Below are 19,052 nucleotides of genomic sequence, written 5' to 3'. Positions count from 1 at the left end.
TTGGAATAGATTTGAACATTTCCATTCTAGAGTAAGGTCTAAAAAAGAATTGTACTGTTTTAACCAATAGGTGGCGCTGCATTGCACCTTGAGAATAGGTTGATTGATATTGGATGTTTTCCTTATGATGTTTAAACATTCTAGTATTTCTTTTAAAACTTTATTTTCTCTTTCCAAATAAAATTCAACAGTTTAAAGCATTTATTGGCATTTTCAGGGTGTGTGAAATGATAATGAGAAACTTGTAGTACTGATAGGTAATAGAGAATTTGGAAATTCTCTATTAACATACCATTTTGTATTATATTATCATACTAAGTATTTTTTTAGATTCCACATAAAAACATAATACTGAAATAAATCTAAAAATCCAAATTTGTTTGGCTATTCATTGGTAATATGTAGAAAAATGAAAATCCCACTAGCATGTAGTTCTTTGTTAAAGATTATGAATTACAAGTTCATGGCTTTTGAATGCAACAAAACAGAAAAAATAGTAAATGTTCATGGATGTGATTTAGCATCTGTTAATAAATTTAAAAGTATTTTAGTTCAAGCTTGATGTGGTCATACATGCCTATCCCAGCACTCAGGAGACTGAGACAGGAGAATTGTGAGTTTGGGGCCAGCCTGGGCTGCATAGTGTGACCCTGTCTCAACCACCACCCCCCCCACCAAAAAGAAGTATAAAAGCTCAATCACAAATCTTATTTTGCCTTTTGTGGGGGTGAGTGTGTGGTAGAAAAGCATGTGACAGAATGTGTAGAAGTCTGTGGAGCCATGTTAGTGTTCATCAGTGTCCCATCATCCCACATTGCTGATTTCCTCCAAAGGGCCATGAGCTGATGTGTGCCTAATTGAAGGCAACAGAAAGGTCTACATAAGAAATCAAGACACATTTCTCCTCAATACATATTCTATGTGCAATTATCTTTCTTGCCTGCCTTGGCAGTGCTTCTGTCCACCTAGATCAGGATTCCTGTTTCATAGTATAAAGTGTACTCACCATTTCACTAACTGTGCACCAGCACAAATTCAGCACATGATTGCAGCATTAGTCCTGTTTCTGTTCTGAATGTCAACATTCAAACTCATTTCCTACTTGACCATCTTAATCTAAACCCCAAATCTTGGTGCTAACTTTTTATTTTGCTATAAATTAATCATTTTTCATATAATAAATGCACCTAAGAGACCAGAGAGTGACAAAAGTGAATTGAATGTAGTCTGTTCACCTAAGGTTCTATACCTTCTGTGTTCTCCTATTTTGTAAGAAATATTTTTATGAACTTTAAGTGTATTTTATATATAAGGCAGGTCCTTCCTGCTTCCATCCCAGAAAGGCTGAATATTTTTTATGACAACCTCAATTGGTAATATCAGTATCTCTAATTCAAGGTATTAATTTCTTGAGACATATTACTCTTTACATCTCTGTCCAGGGTGCAAGAGTCTGTACATATTTTGTGACTTGAAACAAGAAAAATATCAGCTCCTTGTGGTGGTTTTTAAACCTTAGTGGGTATAACTCATCAGAGGTGCTTATTAAAATGTATATCCTAAGCTCTGCCCCGAGAAGATCAAGGGAACTTTGGCTTTTTGTTTGTTTGTTTTTTCCAGTAATGGGGATCAAATCCAGGGCCTTGTACATGGTATGCAAGTGCTAGACTACATCATGACACCCCAGCCTGGGCTCAGGCATTTCAGTCAACACCCTGAGTGAGCTGATGCAGGTAGTTTTTACTGAGAAATGCTATCCTAGAACTCTAATCCTTTAGTTTACTGCTTTCTTTCCTCAGAATCATTGCTACTTCTCCAAAGACTTAGGTCTATTTATTTAGTAGTAACCAAATTTTAAGTACTATAAATTAGAATGCAACCCTATCCTATTTGAGAATAATTGACAATGATAATTTTCTCAAGTAATATTTTCTACTTTAAAACAACCAGTCTCCACTAATCAATATTAACTCTGTAGTTTTAGAATTATCGTACATATATTATCTAATTATTCCATACACTAACCAATAACGTAGATAGGACAGGTATTATCACTATTGGGTGGAGCAGGGGTTCTGGACATTGGCACTATTGATAATTTAGGTCAGATAAATCTTTGTTGTAGGGGCTGTCCTGTGCATTGTAGGGTATTTAGTAGGTTTACTGGTCTCTACTGAGTAGATGCAGTAGCATCTTTCTTCTTTTGTGATAACCACTCTACTGCTTGAGTCATGTGTCCATCCCTTTCTACTTTGATTATTGAGATGAGAGTCTCACTTGCTCAGGCAGGCCTAGACTATGAGCCTCCTATTTTAAGTTGCTTATGTAGCTTGGGGTGACAGGCGCACATCACTCTGCTCAGCTTTTTTCTGTTGAGATGGGAATCTCACAAACTTTTTTGCCCAAGCTGGCCTGGAACTGCAATCCTCCCAATCTCAGCCTTTCTCATGGTTTGGGATGACAAGCTCATGCCACCAGTGCCTGGTCACAATACTTAACACATTTTCTGCATTCATTCATCCTATCTTAGTTGAGCTCATACTATATGTCATGTAGTTCTACGTTCTTGGATTATGGAACAATCTTAGCATGTGGAATTTATTCAAGTTTGGGAGATAAGGAGTAGAGAGCAATAGAGGTATAGTATTTCGGTGTTTAGAAAAGATCCTTGAGGAGATGACATTTAATCAGAAACCTCGAAGTGGTATGAAATAGTAAAGTGCTGGTAGGCAGAAGACAGAACAATTGACATGCCCTGTGGCAGGAACATGATTAAGGAACAAAACTGTTGACATTGCCTGAAAACAAGGAATAAGATAGACACAGAAAATGAAGTTTTGAGGTTATAATATGTAATGTCTTTTAGCCTATGAAAAGGGAGCTTAAAGTTTTATTTTAAATGTTATATAAAATCATTGGAGAGTTGGGGCCAGAGAAGTATGTGGAGGAAAATAGAAGACTAAGGCAATCAGATTGGAGGCAGCAGAAGTGATGGGTAGTTGTTAGGTTCATGAGGTTGAGCCAACAACACTTACTGATGGAAGGACCATGCTTTTAGAATTTTAAGAGAACTTGACAAGATTGGTTCAGAATAGTGGGAAGTACAGAATTCTGGTTGAGTGAATTAAAAAGAGAATGGGAAATGAAAGAATGAGTGTGGAGAACTCCTAAGTTGTGTGTGTGTGCGCTCACACACAAGCTGGGGATTGAACCCAGAGTCTTACACATGCTAGGCAAGTTCTCTACCACTGAGCTACATCCCCAGCTGTCATGATTTTTTTTCTCTAGAGGTTTCTTATAAAATGTTAAAATGGACAAATCTTAGTGTGTATTTTGTTTAATGTAAGATATTACAGCTGATGGAAATAATCCAATTGAAAAAGAATTGATGGGTGAGAAAGAGAATTGCAAGAGCAAAGCTTTGTGTAGGCAGCAGAAGATAGGATACAATGCACAAGTGGACTGAGATCCTGATTTCAATAGTGAGAACATAGCAGCGCGCTGCAGAAGAAGAGATGGTCATAGATTTGTTGGTGAAAAAATGGAGTTCTGATTTCTTTCCAGTGAATTAAGAAGGTCTTTGATATAATTAAAGCATGATGTATGCATATATGGAAATGTCACAGGGAAGCCCATTAATATGTATAACTAATATACATTAGTAATTGTAACTTTTTTAAAAGGTGAAAAATTAAAAAGATAAGATCTTTGACTACAAGTGAAGAGTCAAAAAAAGGGATTGGAGGTTTAAGGAATAAAAAACCACAAAGAATCATGAGAATGGGGGAGTTGACTCGAGAAATAAGAGGATTGCCAAAGGTTTGTTGGAGTTTATTTAGTTATAACTTTAAAAGGAGAACTATCCACAAGCATGGATTACTTAACATTGGGGATGTGCTCTGAGAAATGCATTTTTAGGTAACTTTGTCGCTGTATAAACATCACAGAGTACACTTAACATAAATGAAGGCGGCTACCGTGTCAATTAGGCTACATAATCTTACAGAATTGCCATTGTCTATGTGGTCCTTCATTGATTGTCCTTCTGACAGAAGAAAGTAGGGCAGGGCAGGACATGGCGTGGGTTGTATGTTGGGAGGTGGTTATAACCTTTGACCAAGGATAGAAGTAAGGATGAGAGATTGCCAAGTGCTTGACAGAGAACATACTGAGGACAGTAGATTGGTGGGTTTCATTGGGTTATAGGTGTATGAGCATGCTAAAACAAGGAAATTGGAGTCAGTACCTGTAAGTCAGAGAATGGGATTCATGAGATTGAGGGTTTGGGAACTTTATAGTAGCATATGACCTGTTTTTTTTTTTGGCCAGAGGAGTAGGTGAGGTGGAAGTGAGGAAGGAAGTCAAGTTACTGAGTTCAAGGTGTTGCTTCATGTCTAAGTGATGGGAGCATTACTATGAAGGCTGGTGCTGAGAGGAAAGCAGGACCTTTGCCATACCTCTCTGTGGATGAGGATATGCACCAGGAACCAGGAAGGATGAATTCCAGCAGCTTGTGCTTCAAAGGTGATCTGGTCTCTTGAGAGCAGAGGGAGAAATGGTCTGGAAATAGTAGTGAGGAATGAGGAAACCATCAAACCCACCTTCAAGCTTGTGGTATGTTGGGTGACAAAAAACAGTAAGTGGTTTGAGAGCTCAGGGATAGCTGTGTTTTCTGAGGGTGGTCAGGTTGCAGTTAGTACAGGAAAAAAAGGAATTTTAGAAGCCAGGATATGGATACCGTAGATTTTGGTATTCGCAAGGCAGTGAGTTCCAAGAATCACAGAGGAATGATTTGGAGGTAGGGGACTTTTCATCCTCAGTGTAAATAATTTCACCTTGTAAATGCATTTGTTTATGTTACTTGGTTTATCTGGAGAAGTGATCAAATATGTCTTCTAGGAGCTAATTTAACCTTTAACTTACTTTGCAACATTTCGTTACAGGAATGGTTTGCAGTATATGTTGAGCTTAATCAGCAAATTGCAGCACTCTTGAATGCTGGGGATGAGGAAGATCTTGTGGAACTGAAGTCTCTGCAGCAGCAGCTTAGCGATGTTTGTTATCGACAGGCCAGTCAGCTGGAATTTAGGCAAAATCTCTTACAGGCAGCTCTTGAATTTCATGGTGTCGCCCAAGATGTAAGTGTCTATTCTGACTGTTTTTCTTTTCTTCAAATGATCCAAACAGTCTACACAATTTTTGCAGGATTGCATGCCTCCTAATTCTTTTTCTAGAACAATGATTTGCTGGTGGGGATAATGAGATAAAATTCTTGGGTTAAAAAAAAAATCACTCTGCATGCAATTAAACCTTTTACTGTCTAACTAGAGGGTTCTGAAGTAGATGTATTTCACTTTGACTGTTTCTCAATGTGTGCTTTCATAACATAGGTGGAAATGGAAGTATCAATAATTGTTGTGCATTCTGCTGACCTGGATATACTTCCTTGTCTTCCTGGTGCATGCATCTGTGTATTCCATCTTCCAGATAACTTGTATTCTGATTATCCGTCCTTGTCTTTTAACAGCATAGTGTTTTCAAGTGTAATTGTGATGACCTCATTAGATAAACCTCATTAATCATTAAACACTTTAGATGCTGATTACATCGGGGTTATCTCTTTGGTGTCCCTCTGCTTTAGTTGTCTCAGCAGTTGGATGGCTTATTAGGGATGTTGTGCGTAGATGTAGCACCAGCTGATGGAGCATCGATTCAGCAAACTTTAAAACTGCTTGAAGAGAAGCTGAAAAGTGTTGGTAAGCAGATTTTAAAAATGCTGAAACATAAGAGTCCTTTTAAAAATATATCATTATTATCATTAGACAATTAAGTTAACTATTATTGAACTAATTATTCGTAGAGAACTCAGGAAAAACAGTATGGAAAGGTTTTATTCCCTCAAGGGGGAATAATTTATGCAAAATAGTTTGTTCTGCATTGTGATTAGTCCCTTCTCCTTTCATGGGGCCTTTAACCTTTCTTGTTTACTCAGCTGTATCTCCAGGTGTTATGTCTTGTATATACTAGAAACAGTTATCTGTAGTGCATGCATAAACTGTAATAGTTGTGAAGTGTTCTGTGGTATATCCTGTATGCCCCAAACTGTGTTTTATGCAATGAGTTTTGTTGTTGCTATCTCCTAACCTTGTGGAAATAGTTGGTTTTGATCTGTGCATTTGGTTTTCCACACTGGAAATATTGCCAAGGTTACATAGTCTCCACAGTTTCATTAAGCTAACTCTGTCATTTGACCTTGACATTTTAAATGTTTCTATAGTAGTAAGTACAGTGAACTTCCCTAGGTGGGAGTGTAAAAGTGCCTATTGAAGGAGAAGAGGGAGGAAGATTCAGGAACTTAAGGCAGAGTTAGTAGAAAGTGATAACATGTAATTAAGCTAATTAATTAATTATGGAAAGCAATTTTAGAGAACTGGTGTGAAAAAACATTATTGTATTGCCATTTTACTTGCTTATAACTTTTGTTAATTTAACATGGCATACATAACACATATTTAATATGCCAAATAAATTTTAAGGTATTAAAAGTTTTCTTGAGCCATACTTTTTCTTAAAAAGAGAATTCCTATGTACCTGTCTAATTTGGAGTATTACAAACATATCCAATGCTGCTCTCTATGGTATGTGAGCTAGACTAATACTTAGTAACAGTGTTCAGCCTCCTTTTACTTTGATAATAAATTGTGTGAGTATTTTGAAATCTTGCAAATCTTACATATTTTTAAACAAAATATTTGCATCATTGCCCTAAAAGTAGGAACACATGAAAGCAAAAAAGGGGGAAAAATAGAAACATTTTGTCAAAATAGGAATTCTCATATTTTTTCCTGCTTTTAATTTTTAAAAGTAATTATTATCTATGGAGATTCAGATTTTAAAAATTCCCTTTAGGGAGAATTTGGCATGAGAAAGAGCTTTGCTTTGAGCTCTACTTAAAGAATTTTATTTTTGAAGTTCAGAGGACTCCATCCCAACAAAGTTTAATGTATGAAGCTTTTATGCTTGGAATCCAAGTACACTATCTGCTGAGAGAATTTATTTGAGGGAGGGAAAATACCTTGGTTGTTTAAGATATTAACTCCAGTAACTTTTGTTTTAGATGTGGGATTACAAGGTTTGCGTGAAAAAGGTCAAGGTCTCCTGGATCAGATCTCCAATCAGGCATCCTGGGCCTATGGAAAGGATGTAACTATTGAAAATAAAGAAAATGTGGACCACATACAAGGAGTGATGGAAGATATGCAGCTTAGGAAACAAAGGCAAAGTTCATGTTAAATTGACCAAGATAACATAATAGTAAAATGAAAGCTAAATAATTTGTATTTTACTTACAAACTAAGTCCTTACCTGTTATAGACTAGGCACATAGTAGGTTTTTGTTGAATGTAATAATTATTATACATAATTGTACTAATAAGTAATGACAATTTGTTCAATTGATGGGTACTTTTTCCTCTTTTACTTGGTAGTAGAGATTTCATTTATACTGAAGTATTTCACATTTTGTACCCTATGATTCTGCTTTGCATTAAGGAAACCTTCACGGAGAAATGTGCTTTTCTATTTTCATTTAGTGTAAAATTGCTATTAAACCTCATCTACTGATCTTTCTTCCTCTCAGCTTCTTATGTCACACATCCATTGTTCTCATGTTTGCTGTAGAAGGATTAGCCAGTGGACTAATGAAGATGTTGAGTTTCATTTGGGGATTAAGGGATTCTTTAGAAACCCAATTTACAATAGCAACTTGAAACTAGTACACAGTAAAAGGTTAAAATTATACAGGAAAACATACATGATCTAGAATGATTGTATACAATATTGCACTCAGAAATCTTAAAGTCCTGGACAGGATGTCAAAGAAACTTCCCCTACTCAAAAAGAAAACAGTCATAATGCAAGAATTCCTTCTGTACCATGTTCTGTATCTGCAGACCCATCTCTACAGAGGATGGCAGCTCTCTCCTCTTACAAGACCAGTCCTGATTGCTGTCACCTTCCTGTCTTCTCATTCCCATTCCCATTCTCTACTCTGATTTCTGGTCATCATTTTGATACTTAATCTCACCTATGTAAAATATAATAAGTAGTTATTCACATAGAATTATTTTATAAAGATGTGTATCTTCCTTAACCTTCTCTCTTCTAGCATTAGTGCTCTTTCTCACAGCTACGTTGTTTGCAGGTCTTAATCTGCATTCCTTACTACCTCAGTTTATTTTTTTTTTTTATCACTTTACAGTCTTTCCTCTACCCTTACCATTTCACCATTTCTCTTACACTAACTTGTAATCATCATAAGAAATAAGTACTTGATCTTGCTCAAAATCTAGGGAATATTTTAGTCCTGACCTGCTCAATTTCTATTTTTTATTTTTTGGTTTTTTTGGCAGTAGTAGGGTTTGAACTCTGGGTTTTGTGCATGCTAGGCAGGCACTTCACCACTTGAGCCATGCTGCCAGCCCATGATCTGCTTGATTTTGAATAGCACTGAATATGACTGACTTTTTGTTTCTCCTTGAAACTCCCTGACCATGATGTTTTCCATCAAAACACCCTGTAGTCCTCCTCTGGCACTCTTTCTTTTGTTTTTCTTTCATTTCTTATCCTCTAGCTAAAGTCACAGCTTCCAGGGTTTGTTGTGAGACCTGATCCTTTTCTCTCTGTGTTGTCTTTGGACAGTCTCACTCTTTACTGACTAAAAAACACGATCATGGTTTACTAGTTATGGCTCTTACCAAGACCCCTCCTGTGCTCTCAGTCCTTCATGCAGATTGACGGCTCAGTATCTTATTTGTATACTCCTCAAACCTGATATGTCCATAGTGGAATTCTGCCTCCCCCCCCACCACCACCAACCTCCTTCCTCTCTCTCTTTTAATGTCCTCCTCAGGCTGAAATTATCATCAGTGACCGAACATAGAATTTGTCCTCATCCCTTGGACAAGTTCTGCCATCACTAAATCCTGAAACATTTCTTTGTTCAAAATTTTATCTTTCATTATATTATTGTTGTGCATGGGGTATATTGTGACACTTAAAGTTTTTACAGTATATCATTGTTGAATTCACCCCCTCCACCATTTTCCTGTATTCTTTCCTCTGCCTCTGATTCCTAGAACAGTTTCAACATATCTCTTGTTTTCATTTTTATACCTGAGTACATAATATTCCCACCACATTCAGCCTCCTTCACCCTTTCCTAATATTCTTCCTCGTCCCACTGGTACCAACTCCTAGATAGGACCTGTTTTACCTTCCTATTTTCCATTTTTGAGAAAAGTTATTTTTGTTTGTTTAAGATAAGATACAGGGAGTTTCCTTGTGGCATTTCCATGTACATATGTATTATAACTAGAATTGGTTCATCTCCTTTATTTTTCTCCTGTCTACCTTTGTCCCCTTCTTATGGTGATTTCAATAGACTTAAAAGTTCTATATTCATTTTGGTATAGAAAGTACATCACCCATATTCTCCTTCTTAACTTCCTTCTTTTATCCTCCCTCTCCCACTAGTGACCTCCCCTTAGCATGACGTGTTTTTCATAATATTGCTGTATTTGCATCTCTTATCTGCCTCAGATGTTGTTCCTCTTCAGCCTTTTGTACACATGCTTATAAAATACAAAGATCGAATCAAACCTCCTTTGGTGACTTTCTGTTTTCTTCAGATGAAGTTCAGTTTCCTTGGAATAGTGTAGGAGACCCTGCATCGTTCAATCCTGCATTATCTTATTGTTTATAACTTTCCCTCAAAACTATATAGTGATGTTCATTTTTCTTGAATTCATCATGCTGTTTCTTACATTCATGATGAAGAATACTTCTTTCCTCATTTTCAGTCTAGTGGATTCCCACTTACTCTTCAAGACCTAGAAAGCCTTTTAGGATTTCCAAGGCAAGTTAGTCAGTTCTTCCCCGCTCTCATAAAACCTTTTACAAAGATCCATAATAGCATTTGTCACATTGTCTGTCTAAAATCCATCTCCCAAAATGAGAACATCTTAATTGTAGAGAACAAGTCTAATTTCCCTAGTACCTGACATGTAATATGTATGATACCTTCTTTATCATTAAAGTGTCTTACATTGTTTTTTAGTTTTAGATTTTAAAAAGTTACCACTTTCCTACAATCCCTTATTGAGAACATCTCTGTGAAAAACAATCCTATGAAAACTACTTTTGTATTGTTACGTTTTCTTTAAGACACTGACTGTAGTAGAGCCTGGTGTCTGTTTGGTTGCTTGTCATTGATATGCGGGACTGCAGTAGTCCCTCATTGCCACCTCACGTATATGGAATTATATGGGAATGAGGGAAGTGGATCAGAGCTGAGTTAGGTCAAGAAACACTTAAAGTTTAATCTGTATGTTATCCAAGCAGACAGCAGAAAGATTACAAAATGCTTTAAATTGTGTTTCTTTCCACCCAAAGATCATTTTTTTCTGTTGAAAATGTAGGTGGAAGTTTTTTTTAAAAATTCAGAATTAATATTATTCCAGATAATGTAATTTATGAAAAGTGTTAATTTAAAAAATTTCCTTAGAACATCATGTACAAACTTTATATTTTTACTTTTGAAGTGTATTTAATGTAGATTGGCAACATAGGTTTCTTTGGGGTTTAGTGTCCTGTTGCATTTATGCTTTGCTTCAGTATTTTGCAGAATCCATGCTATCCTCAAGAGGGTTTGTCATTCAGTGTTAATCAGGTACTTTAGAATTTTGATGCAACATAGATATAGATTAGATACTCCTAAATTTCTTACAAGTCAATACAAAATAGTTGCAGCCTCCATAATGTAGGACTGCGTATCTTAGTATACAGTAAGACGTGTGCTGAATGATGATGCTATAAATCTTTGAAACCAAAGTGATAAGCTGAATTTATGTTGACCCCATTAGATGTGAAGACATGGTAGATGTGCGAAGGTTAAAGATGCTACAGATGGTGCAGCTGTTCAAATGTGAAGAGGATGCTGCCCAGGTAAGGACTGTCAAGTACATTAGAACGTTGTCTTTCTATATACCATTGAGTTCATTTACCTGTAAACAAAAGTGTACCTGTCATGGTTCTAAGAAAGTAAATTCATTAAGTCAGATTCTAGTTTATCCTGTAAAGAATAAAGTTTAGTATTTCCAGCTACTTGAGTGATCTCATTTTTCTCCTCTCAGTGAACGTTCCTATTGAACTAGAGATTGGAAGTATTTATTACAGATTATTATTGACTAGGTTGTAGTTATGTCCCAGGATAAAGGCTGGTGAAACACATTGCTTTCTACCCACAAGACAATTTTCAATGCCAGATAAGCATATTGTCTCATCTTGATAGAGAATTTATGATTTCAAATAGTAAAAATCTATAATGCAATCCCAATGTATCTATTACAGAAATACAGGTCTTTCATTATGTGATATTAATTTTAAAAGGGTGCTTATAGGTGTTGCTTTAGATCTGAAAAACATTGAGGAGTAGGAGTGGTCATTAATTCATGTAGTGTGACACTGAATGAAATAAGTATTAAGAACCAAACTGGGATACATTGTACACATGTATGGAAATATTACAACTAAACCCCCTGTACAACTATTATATACTAATGAAAATTCAAAAAAAAAATAACTGGCTAAGCATGAGTGGTGCATATCTCAAATCCCAGCTACTCTGAAGGCAGAATAGGAGGATCGATGTTTGAGGCCAACCTGGACAAAAAAGTAGAAAGGCCCTATCTCAAAAACTGGTGGTACACACCTGTAATCTCAGTTATTTAGGAGGCAAAGGAGGACACCAGCCAGGGAAAAAAAGCATGAGACTTTATCTGAAAGATAAACTAGAAAAGTATTGGGTTGTGATTGAAGTGTCAGAGTGCTTGCCTAGCAAGTGCAAAGCTCTGAGTTCAATCCCCAGTAACCAAAAAAAATTGGTTATAATGAATGGATTAATTAATCTCAAAGTGGTAATCTTTGTATAAATGTAATGTTTTGCTATAATAATAAAGCCAAAAAAATTTGGTTATAATGAATGGATTAATTAATCTCAAAGTGGTAATCTTTGTATAAATGTAATGTTTTGCTATAATAATAAAGAGTTGTGACTCCTGCTCACCATTCTGTATTTTCCTTCAGGCAGTAGAATGGCTAAGTGAACTTCTGGATGCTCTGCTTAAGACGCACATCAGATTGGGTGATGATGCTCAAGAAACCAAAGTCTTGCTGGAAAAGCATAGAAAATTTGTTGATGTTGCACAGGTGCAGAACTGATTATCTTCCTTTCCTACAAGCTCAGTGTTTGAATAGCTTTCTGCATGATTATAATGTAACTTAACCCTCCAAGTCCAAGAAGGTTAGTTTTGTTATCCCAGAAATATCTCAAAATTAAGAACATGCCATCTGATGCATCAAAACTAGCCTGCATAAACGTGAGAGGGTTTGTTTTCCCAAATACAGGTTCTGTATGCTCCCTCTGATTTATATTGCATATTATGGTATTCTTTATGGCAATCCACTGTTCACCTACAGAAGTTAATATGAAATATATGTTAATATCAGTAAATTAGAAACTCATTTCTGCATCTCACTAATGTTAGTGTAATAATACAGAATTACTTTTCTGCCTTACAGTATCTTAATGTATTTCACTAATAATTGAGTTCACATTGCAACAGTTGTGGTTTCCTATGTGGAATATAAAATACCCAATTTCACCTACTCGTTTTGGTAATTAGTGAATTGACATCTTTTTTGCCAGTAGAATTTGACAGACTAAAATGGGAAGCACAGAATAAGAAGGGAAGCTTACAAAGAAAGAAACTTATGAGCTAACTAAAAACATTGCTTCCACTTTGTTATTTATGCATACAGATCACATATAGTAATAAGGGCCACAGACGGATTCAGTATTGATTTCTAGTAGTGTCATGTAATTGCAACCACAGTTCTCCCCGTGCACCTTTCCCCCTCCTCAGACTTTTTGGTTATAATTCCACCTGTACTTTTTTCTGTTTTAGAGCACTTATGACTATGGTAGGCAGTTGCTACAAGCCACAGTGGTGTTGTGCCAGTCTCTGCGCTGTACTTCTCGATCCTCTGGAGATACACTGCCTCGACTGAATAGAGTATGGAAACAATTTACGATGGCCTCTGAAGAGAGAGTACATCGGTTGGAAATGGCCATTGCATTTCACTCAAATGCTGAAAAGGTTTGCCTTGTTTCATACTGTAGTCTCCTACTGCTGTTTATTGCATATGTTTAAAATGCGTTAATTCTAATCATGTAATTACATGATTATTTGTTAAAATATATATTCATTCTGTTGTTAAAGTTTACATATAATATATTGTCTTAGGCTGTTAAGTTTCCTTACTCCTCACAGTGCTGGATGACATTGTTGGAGAAATCTAGAACCCCTGCCAGACCTCACTTCTGCTGCTCTCTTTACCAAGCACATGGACTTCCTGGGCTTCTCTGTTCTCTGGAGTGTCACGATGTCCCTCATTATATCAGGAAAGGAAGCTGCTCTGGCAACCACTACTAATTGTCACAAACTTTTAAAAGTTACTATGTGATTTTATAGTTTAAGGTAGAGACCGTCAAGCTAAAATAATGAGAATAAGGATGAAAATAAACTCACACGTTGTCTTTAAAGGTTAATTCAAGAATTTATTTTTCAATGAATTCAGTCATTCATCCTAGAAACCAACAATAAGAATATATGTAGGTGTTTGAGCAAATTTTTAATAGAAACTTTTTCTTACTTTTCACTGTAAAAATGTGTAGCACCCAAGCCTTATGTTTCTGTTCTGAAGATGAGCTTTATTATGTAGTTAATTTTGTTTTGATTTCTTACAATGGAAATTTATCCTTAAGGGATATGGAATATGCTTTAATACATGGAAAACCTAAGCTATACCCTGGTGTGTAGAGCAGAACAGCTGTTTCAGGGAGCCTCGGGAATCAAGCAGTTTCTATTAAGTGTGACTATTGGAAAGTGTCCATTGTTAATTTCTCACCTGGCCAGTGAACTTTGCGAATCAGTGTTTTGGTTAAAATGGGCCCAGTGAAGCCAGGAGTGGTGCTGCACTGTAATCCCAGCACTCAGGAGGCAAAGCAAGAGGATCTCGAGTTTGAGGCCAGTCTGGGATACAGAGCAAGACACTCTCTCAAAAAAAATAAACAAATGAAAACAAAGTATATAAGATGGCTTGACTTGTTTACTGATTATCTCAATGAAATTTTATTATTTTTAATTTTTATTATTAATGTACAAAACTATACAGCCCTTAAGGGTTCTCTGCTTGATGAAGTTTTACTAAGTAAGCGTGCCTGTGTAATCAGTGTACTGCTACAAGACAACATTACCAGTACCCTAGAGGCTCTCTCTGTGCTCTTGTGGTCACAATACCGTTCCTCTAATCAAAAGGTGACCATTGGTCCAATTTCTAACTTTTTAGGAGACTACTTTTAAATGTATCTGCAAGGACATTTTAAAATCTAGAACTCTTTGGGAGGCTGTATAAGAAGAAATATGGCTGAGTAGTTTTTGTTTGTCTTTTGTAATACTAGAGTTTGAACTCAGGACCTTGCACTTGCTAGCCAAGCTTGTTCTACCATTTGAGCCATACCCCAGCCCATTTTGCTTCATTTAGTTTTCAAGTAAGGTCTCACGTTTATGCCTGGACCTTCCTGTACCATGATCCTCCTATTTATGCCTCCTGCATAGCTGGAATGACAGGCATGTACCACCACACCCAACTTTTTTTAATTTGTTGAGGTGGGGGGGGTCTCACGAACTTTTTGGCCAGGTTAGTCTTCAACTGTGATCCTCCCAACTCCACCTCCCACTACATAAACATACAAAATATGTTTAGTAAATGGTTGCCTAATGTTAGAGAATAGTTCTTAAGCACAAGTTGAACTTCTTTTTCCAAATAGTAGTAGTCTATTAATTATTTCTTCTTGGAAATCACTATAGACCTTTTCACACTCTTGATTATATAGTGTTAGTCAGGATTATATATTTCCTTTTATCATTAGAATTTCTTGAGCCACCTTTACTAGTAATAGCTTAATCTTGTACTAAGTTGTACATGAAAGTGCTAAAAATAAAGCAACAATCATCTTCAACATGCTCAATTTGTATGAACTTGATTCCATTACTGTGTCTTGATTGATTGTTACTCTTTTATTTCTTGAAGATTTTGCAAGACTGTCCAGAAGAGCCTGAAGGTATTAATGATGAGGAACAATTTGATGAAATTGAAGCAGTTGGAAAATCACTTTTGGACAGATTAACTGTTCCTGTAGTTTATCCTGATGGGTATGGTGCATGTTCTTCTAATTTTAGCTTTTTTATTGGTTAGATCTCAAAGTGAAATTATTAAAAGTGGAAAATCTATTCTTTAAAAATACCAAGTAAATTAACTTTGGTCCACATGTTCAACTCCTATAATAAATTGGTTTAAATTGCAAAGAAAGAAATCCAAACTCAGCAATAGTAACAATTGGTGCTTGCTGATACCAAATTTGTTGCTTCTTTGCTGTAGAAGGTCAGTCACTGACTAGATTGAGACACTGGGTTCTAGCCTTGACTGTGTTGTCAGGGAAAGAAGTGACTTTGGGCTAGGACTTTGGGAAGGGACTAATGCTTAGTGTGCTCATAATATGTGTCAAGTGCAACTTTAGCACCTTGCCCTCATTACTTCTCACCAAACAGTGTCAGGCCACTTTGATTATTCCTGAATTAGAACAGACTGTGGCTCAGAAAGATCAAGTAAAGATGACCAGGATTTCACAGCTTCTAGGTGTTGGAGGTAGGATACAGTCTCAGGTCTGTGTAACTCAAATGCTTTCTCCTTTCACTGTGTTATAAGGAATCCTAATTTTTTTCATGTGTAAAATAATTCCCACATTCCTTTCCATCTTAAATGGTCAATGATAACAATATGAAGCAATGTGATGCAGATCACTAAGCCAGAAAAAGAATCAGAAGGAGTTTCATCCCTGGCAATCTGCACTTTCTCCATGATCCAGAGGACATTTCATTTAAGCTGTAGAGGAACAAAACCGTTGAATAAAGTGCAAGTATCTTACTTTGTGGTAGAGTGTGGTGGAGGAGAGCGTGGAGCTGGAGCCCGATGTCAGCTCCAAGACTTAGTAGCACCGTGGGTAAGCCATTTCACCTCCCCACCTCATACCTTCACCTGAAAACAAGATGGGATACTTGTACTTCTTCAGGTTACAGGGGTGGAGGGTTTCCTGAGCTAATGTCAGGAAAATGCTTAAAACAGAATAAGCACTACTGTTGCTGCGTCAAGAACTCCCAGTGGTTATTTGGGATTGATATTGAAAAGATGTCATTTCACTCCCTTGGAAGTACATAGTCTGTTCTTCATTTCTAGTCATGCTTAAACTTGGACTGTAAAACGTACCTGAAGTTGTCATATGATTTACCTGTGACAAGAGAACAAAATTCAGCTGGTAATGTTATAGAGGTGATTCTAGTTGTTCCGTGCGAGAAACACTCACCTCAGCCCTGTGCTCCACAGCTCTTGATAAATGGTCAGTGTTCTAGTCTGCTTAGGTCTGCCTGGGAAGGTCTGTGCTCGGGCTTCGCTTCCTGTGTCCCTCAGATATCACTCGTGACATTCCTAATTCTTTTGAGATAAAAGAATAAAAACTGTATATTCAGTTTCATAATATTTCAAATATTGAAATAGTTGAAATTTTTTTATTCTGTTTCAGATTCATAGTAAAATACATTTTTTAATTCTATTTCAGACTCATAGTAAAACACATACATGTTAGTTATTTTGTTGTATTAAATCTCAAATTATCCCGAGTATGTTTTCTGTAATGGTTATGAAGATAATTTGCCAGTGCTGTGGAAAGTTTGTTTGGCATGGTATTCAGATTTATCTTTTCTGCAGTCTCCCAGTAAACTAAAAGAAAATCCATAAAAGATATGGACTCATACTTTGAAGACTTAGGTTCAAAATTTTTTTTTCTTAATGGTACTGGGATTTGAATTTAGGGCCTTGCACTTGCTAGACAGGTCTCTGCCACATGAGCCACATCCCTTTTTAGGTTACTTTGAGTTTTTTAGATAGGGTCTTACTTTTTTTTCTTGGCCTGGGGCTAGCCTTGACTAAAATCCACCTAAATACAACCTCCTGCATTATCTGGTACCATAGGCATGCACCACCATGCTTGGTGTAACTATTAACTTTTTGCCTAGGGTGGCCTCAAACCTCAATCCTTATCTCTACCTCCCAAGCAGGCTGGGATTACAGGTGTAGGCTGCCATGCCCTGCCAAGGTTCAAATCTTGATTGTAGCTCTGTGGTAAGAGCCATTGCCTAGCATGCACAAGGTCCTGGGTTCAGTCCCCAGCACTAAAGCAACAACAATAACAACAAAAGAAAAGCAAATCTTGATTTTCTGCCATTTGATCTTCGTTTAAATCATTTAACTTTCTAGGTCTCCATTTTCTGATCTTAAAGATGAAGACATTAACCAGATAGTTTTCAAGGACACTTTCATCTACAAAAGGGTTTATGACTCTGAATACAGTGTCTTTGCAAGTAAAATAAAAATAGGTACAAGGAAATTACTTTTAACTATTAATACACCAAAAAGAATATTTTACTTACCGACTACTTTCAATAATTGGCATACACAGTCCTTGGCAATGGAGCACACGAGCACATTTTATGTTTGTGTGCGTGTGTGGACCCAGAAGTAAAAGAAAGGCAGCATCTCCACAGTTTCATTGTTTGGTTTATTGAGATTATCATAAGTACCTGGGATGTGATGACATCTGTACCACTAATATATTTTTGTCATTTCTTAACATTTTATATTATTTAAAAATATTTTTTTCCTACAGCATTGTTTGCCAGTGAACTAATTTTTACACATAGTCCATGTCACACAGACACTTCTTATGGTAATGTTTGCTGCCTTTTGCATTTGTTGCTGTTAAATGAATTTGTTTTAATTTGCAGTTTCTCTGTGTTTTGATTTTAGAACCGAACAATATTTTGGGAGTCCAAGTGACATGGCTTCTACTGCAGAACACATCAGAGACAGGATGAAACTAGTTAGTCTCAAAAGGCAGCAGCTGAGACATCCTGAAATGGTGACCACTGAGAGCTAATAGCTACCAGCTATCCGAAGACCTGCAGTTCATTCTCCCGCATGTCGGCATACTGCAGCACTAGCCTCAACACGTTTAAGACACATTTCACAGCAGGATAAGCCTCATTTCTTCCCATGACATATTTCTCTCCACATGCTAAACACCTCTCAACTACCAAGGCATAATTATTTAACCTGCTTTGAGATCATAGACTCCAGGTTGTTGTAAAAGAAGGAACTGTAAACATTGCACTGAAAACTTGCTCTCAAGCTTTATCTGATCTGTCAGTTTGTAGATGAACAACTGATACTAAGCTTTGAATGGTGCTAATAAGAGTTTAGGAATTCTCTCTATTAAAACATGGTGATGTAGTAAGTTTAGACTATAGTTAAACTGTTCTTAGTAGCGGTGCCCTCAAAATTTTACTTTGTAATTCTTCTTCAAAATTGATTATTTTTATTGTGTCCATATGGAGAAAATCCTTCAGATCTTTGATATATCATATTCATTAAAAGACATTTTCCTATTTGTATTGATAATGTATTAAAAGTTGTTTGTGCTTAATAAAAGCCTTCTTTAAGCGTCTTATTTAATTTGGTGGTTATATCCTATCTCTAACATGAGTGCCTTATTACAAACGGCATTCTTAGAATTGTGAGGATGGTTTAATAACTGTTTTTACATGGTGGTTGCATGTATTTTAGCCAGGAAATTCGTATGTAAGCATGTGTATATAATCAATAAGCATGTTTTATCATAAAAATAATTGTGAAGAACAATTTAGATCTTTAAGAACTTGATAATAATGGAATACTGTTTTTAATTTTTCTCTACTTCAACTTGAAAAATACTATCCAAATTATTGATTACCCTGAAGGTATTTTGTCTTTGAGAGAGG

At 36.4% G+C, this 19,052-nt stretch overlaps 1 protein-coding gene across 2 annotated transcripts in view; it reads left to right on the top strand.

Moving 5' to 3' along the window:
• Sestd1 (SEC14 and spectrin domain containing 1) overlaps positions 1–18,747 on the top strand; it is a 99,148-nt gene extending 80,401 nt beyond the window's left edge. For both annotated transcript variants that reach the window (XM_074071195.1, XM_074071196.1), the window contains 8 exons: positions 4,944–5,138; positions 5,642–5,756; positions 7,118–7,277; positions 10,923–11,004; positions 12,145–12,267; positions 13,026–13,217; positions 15,214–15,335; positions 18,043–18,747. In XM_074071195.1, coding sequence (XP_073927296.1) covers positions 4,944–5,138; positions 5,642–5,756; positions 7,118–7,277; positions 10,923–11,004; positions 12,145–12,267; positions 13,026–13,217; positions 15,214–15,335; positions 18,043–18,172 — 1,119 coding nt within the window. In that variant the 3' untranslated portion in view covers positions 18,173–18,747. The remainder of the gene's footprint in view (positions 1–4,943; positions 5,139–5,641; positions 5,757–7,117; positions 7,278–10,922; positions 11,005–12,144; positions 12,268–13,025; positions 13,218–15,213; positions 15,336–18,042) is intronic.
• Positions 18,748–19,052: the final 305 nt, after the last annotated feature.

The sequence above is a fragment of the Castor canadensis genome, chromosome 4 (assembly GCF_047511655.1).
Source record: "Castor canadensis chromosome 4, mCasCan1.hap1v2, whole genome shotgun sequence".
Lineage (NCBI taxonomy): Eukaryota > Metazoa > Chordata > Mammalia > Rodentia > Castoridae > Castor > Castor canadensis.
The sequence above is the reverse complement of the archived record's forward strand: the minus strand, read 5'-3'. Positions and strand labels throughout refer to the sequence as shown.